Source organism: Dunckerocampus dactyliophorus, chromosome 5 (assembly GCF_027744805.1).
Source record: "Dunckerocampus dactyliophorus isolate RoL2022-P2 chromosome 5, RoL_Ddac_1.1, whole genome shotgun sequence".
Taxonomy (NCBI): Eukaryota; Metazoa; Chordata; class Actinopteri; order Syngnathiformes; family Syngnathidae; genus Dunckerocampus; species Dunckerocampus dactyliophorus.
In genome coordinates this window covers 12,800,879-12,823,657 of record NC_072823.1, presented here as the reverse complement: position 1 = coordinate 12,823,657, position 22,779 = coordinate 12,800,879, and the positions used below count along the sequence as shown (strand labels likewise).

Below are 22,779 nucleotides of genomic sequence, written 5' to 3'. Positions count from 1 at the left end.
AATAATAAATAAAAATAAAGAAATTTGCAATTTTCAGAGATGTTTTGATATCTTTCACTGCTTCTCTTTTTCTCTATTATTATTTTATTGCATTGCATCCAACGTTGTATTGTATTTTACATCATCTGCAATGTTTTAATGGAAGCTTAGGTTAGCTTCAGTGTATATAGAGATCGTTTCACTGTGTGAAAATACAGACAGCCGTCATAAGTTAGTTGCATACACTAGCATTTTCAGCAACTGTACAGCAGAGGGCGTTAAAGTCAAAGCAACTGTCTGACCCACAGACGGCTATTCGAAAATGGACTTCTCTTCAATTTCTGCGTCTGGTCACAGACCTGTCATCGTGTATAAACCACACCCAGATTTTTTGCTTCTTACCAGTGGGAAAAAAAGTGTGGTTTATACACGGTGCTTTACGGTACTCATTTTGCTCAATCAAATACAAATGAATTAATAGCTTCGCTCTGTTACAATAAACCTACCATTAAAATTCTGGACTGGTTGTATCTTTGTAAGGTGGTAGCCTTATAAATTCAGCAGAGCGGCAAATAATTCCCCCCAACCACCACCACTGTACTTAGATTGGTTGAAGGAATATGCTGTGAATTCGGACGATGTTTTTGTGTATGCACATGCAGGATGATGATTTGGAGGAGGGGGAGGTGAAAGATCCCACAGATAGGAAGATCCGACCACGTCCTATTTGCAGGTTCTTCATCAAAGGTAGGTGTTGGGGAAACATAGAATGATGTTTGCTGTTATTTTATACTCATTCTTACCTCTAAAGACCCGAACCTCATGCCAGGTCAATCGGTGAAGGTATACCACGGCCTTTGATTGCATACACACTCGATTCATTGCGTATCATAGCGTGTTGCGTATGAACATTAATAAGATTAAAATAATCCTGGCAGCCATAAAGGGTCCCTGACATGAATAATCAACTTTGCTTAAATAGCCCTAACTCCCAAGACTCATTGTATTGAAGGCAGTTGTCGCTGTCATCACTCATCAAATGATCTGCTTGTCGTTACAGCAATATTATGCTTTGCTGGGTTCCATGTGAAAAGAGCAGGCAACTGCTGTTTTTTGTGTTCCTGTGATGCACCAATGTTAATGGGATATCTGCGTGAATGACTTTGACTCACTCTTTTTTTCAAAGCTGATGTCCACCATTTTGTAGGCAGGGCTTACTGTATAAAGCTATGGCTTTGACTTGATTATGGGGTTGGTGTAATGTTTTACCCTGGGGAACCTGAGAAATGAATGGGATATTTGGCCATTTTTTCCTGGTAGCTTTCTGTCATAATGACAGTTAATTTGTGAATGTTTAAAGAACATTGGTTAGAAATTCCGAATGCGCCAGCAGTCACATTTCAAGTCAAACTCAACAGCAAACATGTCAATCGAAAATGTATTAAACAGGGAGGCATGAAAATCAAGTAACGGCATCAGGATGTATTATATTTGAATGTGACTGTCTTGTTTTCATGCAAACAAGTTTACACTGTTGCACTGTTTTGTTTCACCAGGAAATTGTACTTGGGGTATGAACTGTCGGTTTATCCACCCTGGCGTCAATGACAAGGGGAACTATTCCCTCATCAGTAAGCCAGACCTCTTTTCACCTAATGGAGCACAACCTGGAGGACCCCCCCCACTTCTACCCAACAACCCCTGGGTATGTCTTTCTGTCACTGAATTGTGTGTTTTGCGCTGGTAACATCAGTCAAAATGTTGTTGTGTACTGTTATTATATCAGAGCTGCCATCGCTCCTAAATTTTACAGGAGACTCCCGGAAATTACCCTTTTCTCCCGACATTACGAATTATTTATGAATTAATTGTGATGTTTTTGTGTGGGTATAAAATACTTAAGTTGGTACATTGTGAAACAGAAGTTCCTCACGACACTGTGATTTGGTGATATGTCTCACGATAACGATATCAAAACAGCAATGGCAAGAAACAAAAACACAAATAGATTGTTTTGCAGCATAATTTAACCATAGTACAACACCTCAATAGTGCAAAAACAATGACACTGTTTTAGTGCAATGAAACTGTGACAAAACTGTGACAAAATATATATTATTTAAGTGTCGGACAAACAATATCACAATTTTAAGCATATTCAGAAAACACATCTCGTGTCTCAAGTAGATCAAAAGTATCCATCCTTCTATGCCGCTTACCCTCACTCGGGTCGCGGGTATGCTAGGGCCTATCCCAGCTGACTTCGGGCTAGAGGCGGGGTACACCCTGGACTGGTCACCAGCCAATCGCAGGGCACATACAGACAACCATTCACTCTCACATTGATACCTATGGACAATTTAGAGTCACCAATTACCCTAACATGCATGTTTTTGGAATTTGGGAGGAAACCGAAGTAGCAAAAGCAGAAAAAAATTAATATGTTTTGTAGTATAGTAGTGACATAGTTACCGGAAAGCGGCTGAGTGACACGCATAAGGTTGAGCAGTATGGACAATGTTAAAAATAAAATAAGTCAACTAAACACATGTCTCTGGATTGACCAACACATTTAGCATTTTAATAGAAAAAATAAAAATCCCATATCAGTCGGGCTCTCGTAAATACTCTTGCTTATAACTATAGTATGTATATTACACATGTATATGTGCATGGCTCAGATCAAGGGTACCCTTTGCTGTCTTCAACTTCACTTGAGTAGTATTAGAAATTGTTGTTCTATTCTACATTGTGTACTACCCCTATCACTCTGACGTTTATAGAGTGAGGAAGCTTACAAAACCATAAATTAAGCCTGTTCATGTTTTTATTTTGCGCTAGCACGGCTATATTGTGAAAAAGTGTCTTTATTTGGACATTGAAATGTTACATGTAAAGCATGTCTACTTTTGTTGTGAATTAACAATATTTTCTCTGATAATGTTGTCATGATTTCTACTTAGAATTAAAGAATGATGTCTGAAATTGGTTTCTAATGTGTTTTATTCAAATATTCTCAGTGTAAAAAAAAAATAACTGTCGTGTAATCATTAGTGTAAAGTACATTACCTTCGTGTCCGCCTGCTGATGAAAATTTTGAAGAACAATTCCATGGAAAAACAAACACCATGATGATTAAAATGGTATATATTCATGGAATAATTACTCAACTCTGCAACTAAAGTGATTTGTTTTTTGTGTATAAAAGAGTAAAATAAGATTATTTGAACAAAAGTTTAACACACCCAAATTTCGTGTCCGGCCAGTTATGTACGTACACTTCGAGCTCACAGCGTAAATTGCGTATTGCTAGTAAATATTGAATTAGAAAATAAAAATTGCCTTCTTGGGCCAAACAAAACTTGTGTCCTTCCGCCGGTTATTCGCCAAATACGCGTTCAGCAGGGGGATGTTTCACCGTGTCTGCCATTTTGTGTTAGCGTAATGTACGTTCAGTCACGACCTCGGCAGCATCATTCAATTCGACGAGCAATCGGCGGTTTAACAACCATTGTCAAGTCTAAGGTAAGATTTTTATACATATTGGAGAAGATCTTTATATGCACTTTGAAATGATTTTTTTCGTCGGGCAAGTTACAAATTTTGGGTTTATCGAGCAGAGTGACTCGTTTTGACAGCCGTTGTTTTTACTTCTCGTAGGTCGCCGTTCATGTCCTGTGCACGAAGCGGCGAAAAAAACACATGAAGTGGGCAAAATTATTCATCATTACTAGTTGGATTTTACTTACTTTTATCCGTCATATTATATGTCGTTGACATTTATCCGAAACAAATAAATTTTAGTGTGTTCGTTGATAAATTGCTCCGTATTTAACCCGGAAGCGATTGGCGTGTCCCTCATGGGAGGTCAAAGATCGCCTTGTAATTTTGTCTTTACCATGATCATCCAAAAACCACTCACTCAGTGCATTTCAATGAATCCTGGCTCATGTTGCCACAGTGCTGCAATGATTAGCTTATATTGTGGAGTTGATAGGTCAAAGTTTATGTCATTACAGTCTTAAGAATGGCTGATGGGATTTGTAGTGTTTGTAGTTATACAACAATGACATGGTAAGGACTGAAGGTCAATTTTTCTTTGCCATATTTTCAGAGCTTTAACTCAAGATCTAGATTTGTCACATTTTTTATTTACTTTATGAGACTCTCTCAAATAAAAGTTACTTTTCTAACAAAAGTCAAATCTATGCAGAGATAACAGCATAAAGTGCACACCCAGTTATGTGCATTACATTTAAGAAAGAGTGAACTTCCGAGGGTTGCTATGGGAAATGGAAGATGTCTTGAGCTCTGATATGTTGGGTGTGTGTTTTGCAATGTTTGAAGTTTGTGTTTATAACATTACCAAGGTCTATCCACGAGTTTGAAATTTTACCCAAAATGTAACACTTGGGTACCCTTGATCTGAGCCATGCACATATGTTTATAAATATCTTTTCTGTGTTTATAGTAGGAGGTAGATCTTTGAGACTTGGTTATTTTAAAAGTAGCTGTCAGGCTAAAGTAGGAGCACCCCTGTCCTACAGTTTTATTTCCTAACTTTTTTACATGTATTATTGTAGCGTATTTTCAAAAAAACTGATTTGTCTAGTTTTCAAACTCCCTTTCAGCATTAGCTTTTCTTGTTTGCAAAGCATATATAAAATTTAATTTTAAAACTCATGCACCATCAAGAGTATCAAATTAATAACGGCGCATTACAGGTGCATATTATGCTACCCACAAGATATTTCAGATACATTTCAGGATGAACCTAAAATGTACTACTGTATAACCTTCACAGGTGAACTTAATTTGAGCTTCTCTAATTTTGAATGCACATGTCCAACATGTTCATTACTGAACGCACTTAACACACAACTTGCTGTTCTCTAGCATAACAGTTGTGCATATCTCCAACTTTTTGTGAGTAGTAGGCCTACATATATACATATTTTTTTAAATGTTAAAGGTGCTGTCTGTCTTGGTTAAGTATTATAAGCCCGCCCTCTTCCGGTTTGTCTTTCCATCTTTCAGGCTGCCCCTGCTGTAGAGGAGCTCCCTCCACCTCCTCCTCCTGTCGAACCTCCTGTGGAAAGTGCGTGGGAGAGAGGCCTCAGGCATGCCAAAGAGGTATTTTCCTCACACAGCAGGAAAAATGTTTGCATCTAAGCTGTCAGATGACATGCATGTTTTGACTGAACTCCCATCTTTGTAGCATGCCCTAACTGTCCATCCAACCATCCATTTTCTCATCCTTACCCGGGTCCGTCTTGTTAGTGAAGGCCAGACTTCCCAGTCTCCAGTCACCTGCTCTAGTTCTACCGGGGTGGTGTTTCCAGGCCAGTTCTTGTGATGGGCAAGTCTCTGCCGAAACGCTAGGGGCAATGTTTTTCGGAGAGTGAACACAGTGAGCAACCACAAGTCTTGTCTCACAGACAAAAAAATGGCAGAGACTGGGAGTGTTATTGGTGCTGGTCACTTTTATTGCAAATGTTGAGGTGTGCTGTCTGCCCTCTGAAAATATTGTATACACAGCAAGTGGTGTACTAAAAGCCGAGCAATCACAGCCTTCACAGTCCGACGTGAGGTTAATAATTTTTTTTGGAGGTGCACATTAAGATACGCAGGAGGTTTTAGAGGAGGAGGAACGAGCCAGTGAAGAGTCGGCTGGCACCTCCGCACAGCAACATAAACCAAGCTTTAGGGTGAGTCTAGCCACCCTGCAGAAAAAAAACCATTTCGGCCCCTTGTATCAACTTGTATTGTTTCGTCACTACCGAAAGCTTATGACCATAAGTGAGGGTCCGAACATGCTGCAGATAGATAGGAAATTGAGAGCTTTAAATAGCAAAACTCAAATATTCTAAATCCAAAATGCTGTCCGCTCGGGCTGGGCGATATATTGATATTAATACATTGATTATTCTTTTAAGCACAATATCATAAACAAACATTTCGTTCATATCGATATAGACTGGCTTTGCGCGGTAACTCTTAGTATCTCGATGCGGCGGTCTCACTCTGCACTGTGTGAGGGCACCACTGAGCAGGGCTCCTGCCCTGCGACCCTTGTGCATGAAGGAGGCGAGAGGAGGAGCGGAGCAGAAGCCCCACTCAGTCTTCAGTCAACATGAAGGAAGCGATGTCGTCTGCGGTGGAGGAATTGGTCAGAAAAGAAAAGTAATTTCAGTAATTTGGAGGTATTTCGAAAAAGTGACAAGTGAATTTTTTTCACCACCTTTAAAACTTGGTGCAAACTCCAGTAAGAGTGTGTGAAGCTATGGGCTGAAACAGCCCCGGCTGCATAACTTCACAAGGCTCCTGCTACAACACAAAGCTCATTCCTTCCTGTTGCGTTCCTCATGAAAGGAAAAGTGCAAAGTGGTGTGCTATTACCAAAGGGATGTCCTATCACATTGCTAAAGATATGGTCCCCGTTGCAACGGTAGAAAACAAATTTAAAAACCTGCTGAAAACAACGGACTCACGCTGTCCAGTGAGCCTCACAGTTGCAATTATTTTGCACGAGAATCTACCACAAATGTACAAGGAAGTTAGACAGTTGCTAAGCGTGATGCAAGCTGGTGTTCGTGGCACAGAATCTTGAAAGGAATAAGGATATGTTTACCAAAAAAAAAGTCAAGTATTTTTGAGTTGCTCCTGACATTTAAGTTTCCGGGGCACTTGATTTCATATTTTGTTCTTTTGTGCTTTAGGTATGCGTTGAGGATTTGAGCAAAGCTAAAAGTTTGTGATAAAGAACATTGAAGATTACATTTAACTTTTTATATTTCAAAAAGAGAATGGACTATTATTTTAGCAGCTATTTTTCTATAAGATTTTTTTTTTATTTTAATAAAACAACTCTGCACGCATATTTGACTTTGACTTTGTCTAAACTCAAGTTGTGGAAAAAAGGGCACCGTATTAAAAGGCACAGTCTCAGTTGCAGGTGCTATTTTTGTATTTAACACATACACAAGGCGCATCGTATTATTGGGCGCAGGTATGCACGCTAAAACACACTGTGTCACTCAGAAGTCAGTGAGGAAGCGACAGTGCTTTATTTCTTTAGATAGATTATGAGCAGAACTCTCATTCAGTTTATCAAACCCACTTGAAATCAGGATGGTCATCACTCAACACAACAGTCTCAGTCATGGTGCACAACTAAAAACATCACACAGCAACGCAAAAACAGACAAGACACTACTGCTACTTTTGCAGAACAACATCATCTATGTAGCTCAAACATGTAACTTTAAGAGCATTTGCACCAAAACACTACTGCAAAGCATGCTGGGGAACAGGAAGTGCTCCCAGCAACGCTACAATACGCTAGCATGCATGCTATTGTATGTTTTTAAAAAGCCAGCGAGAGCAAAACTGAGTTGGGTTGTACTTTATTGAAGTATTTAACAATGTACTCGCATTATTTTTTATCAATCCTCATCCACAAATCCATCAAAGTCCTCCTCTTCTGTATCCCAAATGAACAGCGGGACAAGTTCTCCATCAAACACGCCAGGTTCCCTGCCGTCATTGTCAGTCAGTCTCGTTGCCGTGCGGTGCCTCAGAAATGATGCTGGCTTTTGTGAAAGCTCGAACAACAGTGCATCAGACATGTTAGCCCAAGCATCCACAATCCATTAGTGAAGCTGTGTTCGCTAGCTGTCATTCATCGCTCCCACACTGCTCGCAACTTCACTTTAAACGCCGTGTTTACACCGATGTCCAGTGGTTGAAGTTCATTCGTCAAGCCTCCCGGAATGATGTTAAGCTCGTCCATGTTGGTGATGTAGTTGGGTAGTAGTTGTCTGCAATGTTTTTACTGCAGTAGGAGCCGAAGATGGCCAGCTTTCCTTGTAATCCGCTGGATGTTGCTGCGCCACGGTAGTCCTTGCCCAGATGGATAGATGCCGCCATTTCATAAAATATACTTGTAGAACCACTGGGGCGTGCCTTTAGCGTCCTCAGTCACGTACACCTTTCCTCCAAACAAGCAGCCTGTCGGCAGGAGACGCTTGCAGTTGGTTGAGCGGAGCGCTCATAAAAGTCACACAGCAACACTTGCAGATTTTGGAACTCCGTACACACATACGGCGCTCCGCATTATAAGGCGCCCCGCCCATTTTGGACAAAATGTAAGACTTTTAAGTGCGCCTTTGTGGTCGTGAAAATACAGTACTCTGCCACACACACAGAAGGACTGCGCTTGTGGCACATTTTCTCTTACATATATGTAATTACTGTGTGCTCATTGCTGTAATTTTAACACCGCATTATCACATTCACATTTGAGCTCAAGTCAAGTGAACCTCCCAAAAGTTCACTTGCAAGCAGACCGACAACTATCTCTCGAGGTCTCGGCTCGCTTGTTTCATCTTGGGTTTGACTGATTGTGTTTACACTTCACCAAACGGCCAGTCGAACACGCTGAGCAAATGCACCAAAGTTTGTTTTATCCAGTCGAACACAAGTGTGAACATAAATTTTGACTACGCTGTTTTATTTTTTGTAGATGTTGAAGAAGGCCACCATCCGTAAGGAGCAAGAGCCAGACTTTGAGGAGAAGCGTTTTAATGTGACTATTGGAGAGGATGAGAGAGAATTTGACAAGGAAAATGATTTCTTCAGGGAACGCAGCTATCGCATCATCAGAGAGTATGGCTTACGCACATCGCCCACAATTTTTTCATTAAAAATCAGGATGCACTGGTCCTTCACATGTAACAATTATGCATGTTTAAAGTGTTTAGGGGGGATGGTAGTATCAACAAGCTCATGGTTCTATATTGGCTAATATATTTTCCTTTTACAAACATGATTAATGTATTTTTGAATGATGGTGAGATATTTAAATTAATCACAATGACTTCATTCAAATACAGCAGGCAATTTTTGCATTGTAATACTGGAAATGCACAAGTTTCACTGAAATACAGCTGTTTAACCTATGTCAGCTAAACAATTACCTTTTTAATGAAGACAGTTTCTTATTTAACATATGAATTGTTCTTTCAGGGAAATGGACTTACGTGAGCCAATATATGGGTAAGCATTGACTCTTTATAAAGCTTGATTTAATGTCCCACATTGTGTAGTAGGTCATCAGAGTGCTTGAGCCACCATCGAACCTTTAAGTCTGAAGTAAATGTTTTTGTTGATTGTCTTAACATTTTGCTGTTTACTCTGCAGTGATGCATATGCTGAACCGTACTATGATTATGAAATGGAGGCCCTATGGCGAGGTGGGCAGTATGAAAACTTCAGAGTGCAGTATACAGAGGCGCCTCTTCCTTACCATTATAGTGTAAGTCTCATGCATTGGTCATTGTACTTGGAGAATGCAGACTTCTGCTCTACCGTCAGCAAATGTAGCAGGGGTAGGGAACCTAAGGCTCGGGACATGTCTTAACTCAATAACATTTATTTATTACAATTTTTTTCACTGACATTTTAAAGTAAAACATCACACAAATCAGTGTTAAAAAGAATGTTCAAAATATAAAACTTTCTTGTACATGACCATGCATCCATTTTGTCGTGCAATGCGGGTGGCCAGAGGCAATGCCAGCTGTCCTCCGATATTTTCCGGGTCAGACACCAAAACTCGATTATTACTGGATAATGCAGTAGCCTACCCTGGTCATTGAGAGGTCAAGAAGTAAACTTCCCTCCTTCAATTAGATAGTCAGCTATCTCGTTCTGTAGAGCCAACACTTTTGAAAAAGGAGTACGGTGCAAAACCATGCAGTATCAGAAGTAGCATTAATGATATGAAGTATTTTATTTATTATCAGTTAGCTTCAGTATAACAATGTTATTAAAAACAATAAATTCAGAGACTCTAAAATTGTTGGTCTTGCTTAAAAATGCATGCATTTGGTTGTATTCACTGTTAAAATATATTATATGGCTCTCACGGAAATGCATTTTAAAATATGTGGCTTTCATGGCTCTCTTAGCCAAAAAGGTTCCCGACCCCTGCATTATAGTCTACTATGGTGCATGGGTGCAGCGTAGTTTTGTGGTATTCTTTAGTCACCCAAATAACACCCATGGCCACATTGTTTGACTAGTGTGAGCACTACATACCCACAAGCACCGTATACTTCCCGAGCCTCAGCACAGCCCCCACACATACTGTAAACCTTTTTGAGTCTTGACTCCTCGTGCCCCACCCCCACCCCCACCCCCATCCCCCACCCCCACCCCCATCCCCCAGTAACATTCATTGGAATTTGCTACATCTGTTTATTTAACTGATATTGAAAACATGATTAATTTTGTATGTGATTTTGTTGTTGTTGTTTTTTTTTTTAAGTATTTTTACAAAAATTCTTTCTAGAAAAAGAGGTTGTCTTACATCCAGGTCAACACGGTCCTTTATTTTGGAGAGCAGGACTGTTTAATTGCTCTTTGACATTGTGCTTCTTTTTGGCAACAACCCCAAGTACAGTATTGTAGTCTTATATAATGTGTGTTCTTCGCTTGAAAAGTACACTCATTAATAGCTCTCAGTAATTTTCATTGATTGGGCAGTCGTCAAATAAAGCCAGACTATTGGGACTCAATCGAACACATAATTCGGACACTGAGGCAGCAAGTGACGCAATGTACCGCATTTTTACTAAAACACACTGACCCTTGCAAGAAGCTAGATAATTATTGTTCAACCACGAATGCAGATGGGTACACCAAGGTGACAAGGTAGTTAATCTTGTTTATTATATAAATTCGGTTACTCTTACAGGAGCGTGAACGAGAAAGGGACCCTCGAGAGCGGCACCGAGATCGAGAGCGGGAGAGAGATCACCGTGAAAGGGAGCGCCGACAGAGGGAACGAGAGCGGGAGAGAGAGAGAGAGAGGGAGAAAGAGAGATTGAGGCGGAAAGAGGAGTGGGAGAGAGACAGGATGAAGCGTGATGACAAGGAGAGGCCGAAGATGCGTCCTCCTCGAGATATCCGAGAGAAGAAAGATGAGAACAAAGTCAAACCGCAATCACCTTTAATTCTGCCACCCAAGTAAGTAAAATTTCAATGACCAACTTCTCCCTTTCAAAATACAAGGGATCAGCCACAACATGTACATTAGCACTGTAAAACATGTCCATCCTTATAAACTTTTACAGACGTCTTAAATAGGGAGAGGCCTTTCATGAAAGTTGAAAGGGATGGTTCAGAGTTTGGCTTCTCAAAGCAATATGCCCTCAAAAGATTAACACATTTGCATCACAAAAATGCCTTCTCAAGAAGTCAAACCTCATAAAACGCTCGGTGTTATATCTGTCTCCTGTCATATACCTGCGCACTGTTGCCTGTGCATTCATGTGAACGTGACGAAGACACTTGCATCTTCTACTGTGGAACACAAATGTAAACAAGATGGCAGCGGCCCTCCATCGTCGAAGTAGAGTAGTAGTAGTAGTAGTAGTAGTAGTACCTGTTAGCCCTTCTTACTGTACATGCACAAGTGTCACGGTCAATTATGCAAAACAGATTATATCTTCTCCACCCCCATAGTTAGAATGCAGTCCTGTGGAACCTACTGAAAAATATACAGATACCTCTCAGCTCCTTTACCTTTGTCAGTGTAGCTTTGGTAGCGTAAAAGGGTGAGGACCATTCATGGATGGCATGGAGGAGTCTTGGGGTCTTTGGATTACTGGTGTCAATCTCGGACAACTGTCATTAGTTTGTCATGTGAGCCCAATTAAAAGAAAACTACTTAAAAATGATGTTCCACATTATTAAGCATGCCACAGATTTCAAGCAATATGAGAAAGAAAAAGGATCTCTCTGCTGACAAAAAAGCGTCAAATATTGCAATGCCTTAGACAAGGCATGTAGGGATTCAATAATTCACAAAAGCTTTCATGCAGTGAAGAAATTTGTGGCTGAGTCAGATGACAGCCGAGATAAAGGCATCATGAGAAGGGTTTCTGCCAGACAAATTTATCGAATCAAGAGAGCACCTGCTAAAAAGAAATGCAGAAATGCTCCAAAAACTCATAACTTCAATGTAAGAATTGTGAAGGTTATATACAGGGTCGGCACATGTTAACATAAGATCAATTCTTTGATGTTACAGTTATTTCATTGTTAAAGTGAAACAGGTAATGAAGTACCATAACTGTAACCCTACTTTTGTCCCATCCTGTGTATCAAAGAAGGGATCTTATGTTAACATGTAACTTGGCCTGTTAAAATGTTAGTGATTGAAGTAGCTTTTGCTTTCAGTAAATATGACCTCCTTGTGCTTAACAAATGACCATTTTCGGTTCTTAACAACCAGTGAAATGCTTTGAACCTCTGTTGTGCCTCATAATGCCTAAAAACAGTGCATTCTCAGTTTTTATTTTTGAAAAAACTTACTCTTATCATTGGGTTGTTTGTTCAGTAATATTCAAATTTGTACTCTAAAGGTTGATGACTTGAAAATTATAACTATAATTTATATAGACTATTTAGCAAAATCAGAGAAAAATATCATTTGCATAATAATTTGGAACACAGCCTATTTTTGTACTTTGGATATTGCTTTACCAGGTTTGTTCAACGTTCCAATTCAGTGTGGTATCAAATTAATATGCAGACTTAAATCATAGCGATAGCAAGTGGACAAAACTAAAGCTCAAGTTCATCCCATTCAAACGGAAGGATTCCAACTCCCGACTGAAATAGAAGATATGTAGCATGAACACTTATGTTATTCATCTCCAAGAGAAATTCACGTTATCTATTTATAAGTGCTCATGTACAAATTTGATCAAAATTGGACCATACAAAATACACATTTTTGAACCAGAATTAGTTACCATAAAATTAATGGTTTGTGGGTTTTTTTGAGTGTACTGAGTACATGGTTTCAAGTTAGATGTCTGAAGGTGTACGCCACTGTGAAAAGTTTGGGAACCACTGGAGCAGAGGCATGGTTTTGGGTGTTTCAAAGCTAACAAGCTGAATTTAATCCCCCAAGCATAGGATCTCTCCGAGTGCTGCTAATGTTGAGGAAAGTTTAAATACACTGGAAAATGGGCCTTCAATGTGCCTTCAAATAAGTAGGTTGGTGGTATGGACTGGAAAACACTGCTTGAATTTGACAATGATACTACAAAAATGTTTTTATTTTACACAGGTTTTTCTCAAGTTTGGATCAGGTGTTCCAAATGTGTTCCATTTGGAGACACTTGGTCATCACTAAATTCTTGCAAACTTAGCTGCATGACTTCTTGACACTGTATCTTGTCTTTCAATACAGTTTTGTCATGATTGTGAAATGAAGTCAGGAAAAACAATTCAAAGGCCTACCGCTGACGCGCCATTGACGCACAGACATTTAGGAGATGTTTTCCTTTTCTCCATTGTACAGTGGCGAAAAAATTAACTCGAAGCGCTTTGAAAACATCCTTGTTACCTGTCGATCACCTTATTTCATTTCATAAGCCCTGAATGAATAAAAGGCTCTGTAATTACTCTGGTGCTAAAATTGCTTGTGAAGATTCTATTTTTAGTGCTAGTGTCCTAGTGAGTTGAGTCATCTATTTGCGCTTACATCACCCCTGGAATTTGTCATTTACAAGAAGTCATTTACTTTGTATGCACATAAACAGATGCCCACTCATGTGCTAAGCATGAGGTAATCACGTCCACTTGCCTAATTTATTTTTAATTCTTCCTGGTTGCATGTTATTTGAAGCTTACAATTGTAGCTCATTTTGTTTGAAAAGCATAGTGTGGTAGGCAACCAAAATATTTACAAATGTTTTTGTATTGCTTTCCGTACAGTACTCAAATCTTCTGAAACACAATAGTGGGGAATTACCTCTTGCATTTTCATTTCCTTCAGTCAATATTTAGATTCAAGCTTGTTGAAATCTGCACCCAAAAATAACCTCAAAACCCTCTATTTGAGTAGTTTCACTTATTAAACTGTAACATCTGTGTCCTCTTAATATTTTAAACCCATCTGATTTGTAAAAGCTATGTCCCCTCTCAACTGATTTATTTTGCCAAAGGCAAAATATGCTGCTTTGTCTGTTCTTTCACTGGCAAATAAGCACCAGGGTTTCCCCTAAAAAATCTTTTGAAGCCGTGGTGGTGGGCTGCATGGGAGGCGGACTGTCAACAATGCGTCTCTTTTTTTTTTCTTTTTTTAGATTTAAACTTACTATAATTAATGTCAGCATTAGGGTCGTTTTCACAGGCTTCAACAAGAAATGTATTAACTTACTAAATACCTTTCTATCGCTCTTTTCTTCTGCTCCTTATCTAGCCAACAAGGCTATCGATTCTGTTGCACGTTTTTCAAAATAAAGCATAGTGAAACGTTTATGATATTTGAAATTTTAATTCAAACTAATTGTGGTCAATATTTGTGTAAGTGAAAGGCTATAGGTGTATCTATGTAGCACAGGGGTGCTCACACTTTTTCAGCCTGAAAGCTACTACTACTTAAAATGACCAAGTCCCAAAATGTACCCCATACTGTAAACATAGAGAATATATACATTTTGTATACAGTCAAACCTGTCTTAGCGGCCACCTGTATATAACAGCCACCTGCCTATAGCGGCCACTAAAAAATCCCCCGCCGCAAATTTACATGTTATAGACCCTGTGTATAGTAGTCACCTGTCCAACGCGGCCATCGGCCACCCATTTTGTCTCCCTTGGTCAATATCTGACCGCATATAGCGGCCAAATTACCGACTCAAGTAGAAGCTTCATGCACGAAAAACTTAGTTTTTTCAATCAATGAAGCCGTCGTGTGTAGACTTGAATTACTGAGTCCTAGCTCAGTCACAGTCATTCACAAGATCCACACAAACTGTCAGTTGTTCCACATAAAAAAAGCCGTCTTCTTTGGAGCTTGTTGCAGACAGTGACACCGTTTATTTCCTGGTGTGAGACAATGTGCACTGGTCAATACTGTAATGCCGCTTGTTGTGGGGAAGGAGAGACTCACGTCGCCGATGCACTTTAATCGTTTTATGAACAGTGGTTTATTAACCTAGTAGTTCTTTACAACTTTTATCCGCAGTCCCACAGTGCCCTCTACTGGTCAGCATGTAACAGTATAATTATATGTATCTGCAAACACAACAAGCTTCTAATCACAGACATGTTAATATGTGCACGCACAAATTCAAAATGGCCGCCAACCTGTCTAACGGCCACCTGCCTAAAGCGGCCACTTTTGTCGTTTTGTATATCATTGAATGAAAGCACAGTAAAATGCTGAATACTTGAAACTTACCTTAAATTGTCACAAACATGTTCCAAAATAGCAGTGTATCCTGTTCTAACACAGAGCACGTGGATGGACCCCGCTTCAAACTTTGTGCACGACTCAACAGTGTTTTTTAAAACATTGTTAGTTTGCACTGCAGCAATACACTTACACATCCACGAAAGTATGATGTTTTTAAAAAAAAAAAAAACAGTTCCCAAAAGTGTATTGATTAGAAAAGAATAGAGCCCTGATCGTAACATGTATCCTAGACATTACGCCATATTTCTGATTTTGAATCATTGTCAATCTGTGAAAAACTGGAGAAATAACATGCACATACTGTGAAGTCAGCTCATTTGCATACAGTCTTCCACGATTCAATTTTAGTTACATTGTGTGCAGAGTATTCTGGTTACAATTGCGACGATTACGCATTTTGTCGGAGTTTGGTCAGGTATAGTCATCCCTCGTTTATCGCATTTAATTGGTTCGAGGCCCGACCACAATAAGTGAATTTCCGCAAAAGATTCAGTATTAATAAATGAAATATTTTTGTAGTTACAACATAGAAGCCCTGTTTATGACCTTCTAAAAGGGTTTTTATCATGATTAAAGCTCTGTAGACATGCAATAACAACCCTCTAGTCACCTTTTACAGTCGTATTACCAGATATACCGTAGTAGACTTGGTAAAGTTCCTTGTAGTATCTGAACATACTGTGGGTCCATTGCATTGCATTAAAATAAAGATCGTCGTAACCCTAGCATCCATCCTAACTATGCCATTTGTCACTCGATTGATATACTGTACAGGGCAGCCAGTCTGACATGCATCTGACGCACATTTGTGAAGTTACACTGCTGCACTACTGCTGGCTTTGTTTACACCGCATTGCGCACCTGCTGAACACAAGGTTTACTCCACAGTCCAACATAATATGCTAAAAATAAACAGTGGTGCAGTGATGTGACGCTGTGAAACATAAACAGATTGTTGATAAAGTGCCATTCACTGAGTCGGATTGGCTGGTTTCAAGCTGGTGAGCCAAGCTTTGTAACTTACCTTTTCCCTTGATGGTTTGTGATAATTAACATAGAAACTGGTGTGTGACATCACAGCCAATATGATCTCTTCCAGGCTGTTAATAGAATTCCTTTTGCAGTTCTATGTGGTAAATGCCATATGTTGTGATATTTAGTTGTAGTCTACACTTTTATCACTTTCCAAATACATCTGACCCTAACTAGATGTCTTCCATCTTTTCAGCAGACCATTGGAAACGCCCACAAAGAAAGATCTTGTTCCAGTAATGAGACAACCAGATGAATGGAAGGACCCCTGGCGTCGATCAAAATCCCCCCGGAGAAGATCTGGAATGGGTTCCCCACCACGAGGTCGTCGAAGAAATCGTCATTCGGGTTCTTCTGTTTCTCTGTCAAACTCTTCCAGGTAGGAAGTTACTGTATTTATGATGAAAAGTTGTTCGTTTTTTTGTGTATTATCCTACTATTTAGTATTGACTGCATACTCTATATTTTTAAGAGGCATTTCATTAATCATGGGTGTTTACTGTAAATATTCTCTGTTACAGGTCTTCATCTCACTCATCCTCCTACACAGGCTCTGGGTCATCTCGTTCCCGCAGCCGCTCCTCCTCATTCAGCTCCTACTCCAGCCACTCCTCCCATCGCAGCTCGTTCAGTGGGAGCCGCTCTCGGTGTGTTGGTGTTTTCACTACTTGCATCTCATTGATAGTGGGTATTTTGTTTTCTATTTGAGTTTTTAAACTTGCAAACTTGTTGAAATCCACTCATATTGTTAAAACAAGCCACACCCGTTGTGTGGCGTCCAGGACACAGCGGGACCAAATAATCCCACGACTGCGTCACAGATGCGGGAAGTAGTGGTGACAATGAGCGTCACGCGTACTGTTGTCGTGCACTAGTGGTCAGCAGTGCTTGACGAGATGTAAGTAAGTGCGGGAGCGTGGTCATTTTTGTGCCATCATTTTTGATGGTACAAAAATTACCACGGCAAATTGCGGGCAATGCGGAGGCATAATGCATGCAAGTGTAAACACCACTTAAGAGATAGCAATTGAATATTAATAAATGCATTCACTTCTCATGCTCTACATCATTCACAGCATTGTTTGACCCACAGTGTGGCCAACATTAATGTGACAGTCGAAATCTGTCATTTTCCGACAAATGTAAGCTCTGCTTGGGCTCTGAACAAGCAGCCAAGTAGGGAGGTAACTCTGCCCACACTTCATTATGCAAAAGAGATTGCCACTCGGCCCAGCAAACTTTTGGAGCCAGGCAAGAAGCAGACAAAATGTGTCTAGCTCAGCACCCTTTCAGTGCCTTGATATTCGAAAATAAAAGCTCTGCGACAACATTGGGAACTTACCCTGAAATAATTCTGAAACAGCCATAGTGGAAAGGGGCAAAACACACACACATGCAGGCAAGTGGAAATGGCAAATGACAGTGGAGTGATTTACTGCTTGACATGACATGACGAGACTGACGTTGCCATAACATAATTTTGGGACCTTAATATATTTGAATGGTTATTTTTTTCAGGATGGAATGATAACACAACATGAAGATGTAATTATTTTTTTTAATTCAAAAGCAAGAATTAAGTGCACAATTTTTAATTGATTTGGATTTTCTTTTATTTACCCAGGATCATAATTACAGTATACAAGGTGTCCATGAAGTCTCTTTACAGTCAAACAGATTTTTTACAAAAACAAATGAATAAAGAAGTCTGTGGAAATTACCAAATGAGAAGATATTGAATTTTTTGTTGTTGTTGTTGTTGTTTTTTTTTTTTTTTTTTTTTTGCCTCAATTAAAAACACCTTTATATGGGCACAAAGCACCTCAAGAAAGTACTTGATTTCTTGCCATGTTGGCTGCAGTATTTGTGGCAATGGCATCAGTGGTCTTCTGCTTCAGGTCGTTGATGTCCCGTATTAGTTGTTCAGTACACGCTATCGTAATATAACCGCATAGAAAGAAGTACAGGGGAGTAATATCGGGGGGCCAGGGAATTGGGCCATCCCTTCCAATCCAACGGTCTGTTTGATTTAGGTACCCACAAACATGCAAATGTAATGTGTTTGATAACATTTGAGTACATAGAACAAATCTGATTACATACTGTATCTCCTCAATTGCTTTTGTAATACTTTTTTAAATTGTAGAATACACCAAGTACAGGCAGGTGCATGCAAGTTAAAATGTATACATACATCCCCACTAATACTTCATTAAATGTCCCTTAGCAAGTTCAACCAAATGCTTTTTGTTGTCAACAAGCTTCTGATATAATTCTGGCTAGATATTTGACCACTCTTGTTGACAGCATCAGTAGAGTGATTTAAACTGATTTCCTGTCACGGACCTGGCTTATAAGCATAATATAAAAGCATAATTGTGCACTGTCAGAATAACATAAGTTTGTGTACCAAGTTGAACTTTGTTTTTGTTTTTGAATCAGGTCAAAATCATTCTCCACATCTCCCTCGCCAACTCCAGCTGCACCAAGGAATGCCAAAAACAAACCAGACCTTCCTCCAGTGCTTGCTAAAGGGTAATTCATGTTGTTCAAATCATGCGTATTAGTTTCCTGATTGTGTTTCCCTTTTAATTTATTGAGGGACTGTAACGATTACTCTATTAAATGCTTTAGATAGAAAATTACATTTTACGTTTTTTGCATTATGACAACGTTACACATGCTCAATAACGGCTGACTTTTGATGAGGGCAACATTTTTTTATCATGATCAACTTTTGCAATCTTTGCATCAAATAGAGGGAGCAAAATAGATGCTGTCTTTTTCAATATTCATGAGATAACTACAGGGTTTCTCCTAGGATTTTTTTTAAGCTGTGGTGGGCTGCATGGGAGGTGGATTGCCGTCGCTGTGGCAGCAATTTTTTTATATTTAAATTTACTGTCGGTAAAAATACATTAGGGTCATTTTCACAGGCTTGAACAACAAATGCATTCATTAACTTTAAATATCTTTTATCTCTGCCTTTTCTTCCTCTTCTTATCTATCAAGTCCCAACAGGGCAGACAAGCGATTCTGGTGCATGTTTTTAAAAATAAAGCGTAGTGAAATGATTGAATGATTTGAATGATTGAAATGATAAAATGATTTATGATATTTGATATTGATATTTTATTTCAACCTAATTGTTGTCATTATGTAAATAATAGCCTATACTGTACATCCATCGATATAACACAGGGCTGCTCTCACTTTTTCAGCCTGTGGGCTACTTTTAATATGTCCCAAAGATCTACCTCCTACAATAAACACAGAATACTGTATATATACAGTATTTAGTATATTTAGAAGTAAGAGTATTTATGTACATTGTACATGTGTATCAGGTGGGGACACAATCAAAATGATATACCTGTTACTATAAAACATATAGCATATATAAAATCTAAACTTTGCAACGACTATAACAAATACTAATGATTAGTATTTCACATTCACAGTTTCAGAGTTTACATGTCGTCAAAATAGTTTATCATTCAGTAATTCACAATTCAAATCAATATGGCAATAAAGATAATTAAACATAATTCCTCAATAGTTGTGTACATAAACTGAGTAGTATGTCAGTGAAAATAGCAATGTAACGTTCAGTATACCTGTACATACACTTCATGTATTACGTCCTGTTTGGCATTTGCAACAAATATTACAGATATTGTATACGAGAAATTTAAATGATTATGCAATATAATTCAAGGCAACATATTAAAATCTTTCAGCAATTGGCACATTTTCCAATTCAATAGTAGTTTGACAAACGAACTTGGAGAACACACACATTTCTGTAGTGGAGTTCATGATACGAAGTGCAGCCATGAAACGATTGACCTTTTTTTCTATATAACTAGCGGCTACAAGTGAACGGAGAACTTTTGTTGTATAGGCATCTTACCAGTGAGTTAGTTTATCCATAATTGGAATAATAAAGATGAAAGTTGCCTTATCTGTGTGTGGTTGCTGACATCTGTTCTCCACTGGAGTTTTTTTTTTTTTTTTTTTTTTTTTTTTTTTTTTTTTTTTTTTTTTTTTTTGCTGTCCGAGCACAAGAGTGAATCAGGAAGGGCTTAATGTTAGCTGACTGTCATATGACATCTACAAAGGTTATGGTGTGGGTGGCATGTGACCCACACTACCTTTGTGATCACCGTAATGGGCACCCCTTATATAGCATATATATCAGTTCATACAATGTATTATTTAACATTGATTTAACGTTTAAAAAAAAAAAACTAATTTCCAAAGTGTGGCGACGTTTATATTACCGTGGCGCTGCGCCACAATCATTACATGTAGCTGAAACCCTGAACTATGATATGCAGCTTAAGTGCATAATTGCACTGCATTTTTGCCCAATAATGAGATGAAGCCAGCTACAACGTGTTTCCACTTAAAGTGGTTGTCTATTGCGAAGGTGCTCCTGTGAAATTGCGTCTGTGTAGGCTCTCAGTCGTACAGGAGTTGTCCATCGAGGGAAAGGCTTCTTGAGACGTCATCTGTACTTCTGTGAAGAAAGTGTCGAACGTTTCGCTCCTCATCCGAAGAGCTTCGTCAGCGAACTAACAAGTGCTGGTAGCCTAGGCCTTAAATACAGTAAGAGAGGGCGGAATTGGTGTGCCAACACCCTCCTCCTATGGTTCCTTACACTAAGACTGGGCGGAGTAATCCTGCCATTAGCACCTCCGAACAAAGGGAAGAGTAGCTCCCTGTAGTTGGGTATGAACGACTCTGATACTGGCTCGTTAGCATCTATTGTTCTGGCTTGGCCCTGGCTCTACCTCATTTGCAAGACTAAGAGCTGTGGGTTTTGGTCTCAGTAACCTGCTGAACACAGGGTCCAAATTAAACCTCAAACCACCATTCCGATTCAATGATGGGATTTTTGTCAAACAACAGAACCCATCATTCCGATTCAATGATGGGATTTTTGTCAAACAACAGAACCCATCAGGCAGGATTACTCCGCCCAGTCTTAGTGTAAGGAACCATAGGAGGAGGGTGTTGGCACACCAATTCCGCCCTCTCTTACTGTATTTAAGGCCTAGGCTACCAGCACTTGTTAGTTCGCTGACGAAGCTCTTCAGATGAGGACGAAACGTTCTACACTTTCTTCACAGAAGTACAGATGACGTCTCAAGAAGCCTTTCCCTCCTGTGAAGTTGTCATACTACAAAAGTGTCAGTATATTTCATGAATATACATAACACATAGTTACACAAAACTTCCCTCCTGTGAAATTGTCATACTACAAAAGTGTCAGTATATTTCATGAATATACATAACACATAGTGACACAAAACTGCACATTTTTTCAACTGATCAAGATTTCACTTCATTGCCTGTTGAAACTTCATTGTAATTCAATTATTAAAAACACATTAGCCATATTGGCAAATAAAACATGTCTTTGCTTGACAAATCATTGTACATGTCACCCATGTGCAGTACGTTTTTTTTTTTTTAATGGGATTTTGTCATATCCTTAGATTGCCATTGAAGCAAGCTACTGCGCCGCCTCCACGCAGGGATAAGCCCCCCACAAAGAAAGCTCAGAGTCCGCCACCTGGTGGAGCAGTTGGCAGGCCTGTAAAGCCGTTGCCAGAGGGAGGAAAGCCTCCCACCAATCTTCGGGAGTCCGGGGGGATGGTTATTGGTGGAAGTGGTGGAATGGGTAGACATCTTCCTTCACGGGAACCTGTTAAACCTCCCAACCAAAGGGAAGGAAGGCAGAAAGAACCGCAGCAACATCCTCCTAGGAGGTAGGTGTCGATTTTTACAATACCGTAATTTAAAGCCAATAGGAATCTGAATTTGTCACTGCCCTGTGTGCAAAATGATATAAATAGAATGGAAAAGCAAGAAGTCTCCCTAAACATAATACTTGTAGAGTAAGTTCTTCAGAACAATGTTGGACCCAGCTGCATCAAACCTGCATAATTTCCAGCATACTGCATGCTTAAATGACCAGACACCAGGGCTGCAATTAATCAGATTTGAATAACAATCAGTCGTTAAGTTAAGATCACAATTACATGATGATTGGCGGCGATATTAACATTTGAAAAAGGCTTTGTTGAGTCAATTAAAGTACTTTCACAACTAACAGCCAGCCAATCACCTGGGGGAGAACGAAAGGTTAGGGTTTCAATAAGTTGTTTAACTAGCAAGTGAACGACATGCTCAAATTGTTCAACAGTGGACTCAAGTGAGAGTGAGACATACAGTAATGTAGCTTTTGGAGGTGAGGAGCTAGAGCCTCATGAAGGATTAGTCTTTGTAACTTTTAGTCATTGAGTTTTCTTTTCATGAGTGGGAATTGAAAAACAAAAAACTGGTTTATTTTAATTTATTTTTTTAAGCATTCTTCTTCTTAGGTGTCAAAAAGCAACTACTACTTGATTTTTATTGTATATTTCATATAACAAAAAGTAAAATCACCTGTCAACAAAAGGAAAAAACAGACCAAAAAC

At 39.3% G+C, this 22,779-nt stretch overlaps 1 protein-coding gene across 4 annotated transcripts in view; it reads left to right on the top strand.

The window, feature by feature from the left end:
• The window catches only part of zc3h18 (zinc finger CCCH-type containing 18), a 41,893-nt gene that overhangs the window by 5,464 nt on the left and 13,650 nt on the right, over nucleotides 1-22,779 (top strand). For 3 of the 4 annotated variants that reach the window (XM_054776559.1, XM_054776562.1, XM_054776558.1), the window contains exons 3-13: nucleotides 642-726; nucleotides 1,536-1,684; nucleotides 5,017-5,112; nucleotides 8,504-8,646; nucleotides 9,007-9,036; nucleotides 9,181-9,295; nucleotides 10,739-11,010; nucleotides 16,488-16,670; nucleotides 16,813-16,938; nucleotides 18,734-18,826; nucleotides 21,796-22,068. In XM_054776559.1, coding sequence (XP_054632534.1) covers nucleotides 642-726; nucleotides 1,536-1,684; nucleotides 5,017-5,112; nucleotides 8,504-8,646; nucleotides 9,007-9,036; nucleotides 9,181-9,295; nucleotides 10,739-11,010; nucleotides 16,488-16,670; nucleotides 16,813-16,938; nucleotides 18,734-18,826; nucleotides 21,796-22,068 — 1,565 coding nt within the window. The remainder of the gene's footprint in view (nucleotides 1-641; nucleotides 727-1,535; nucleotides 1,685-5,016; nucleotides 5,113-8,503; nucleotides 8,647-9,006; nucleotides 9,037-9,180; nucleotides 9,296-10,738; nucleotides 11,011-16,487; nucleotides 16,671-16,812; nucleotides 16,939-18,733; nucleotides 18,827-21,795; nucleotides 22,069-22,779) is intronic. The other variant, XM_054776560.1, reaches the window with a different exon arrangement.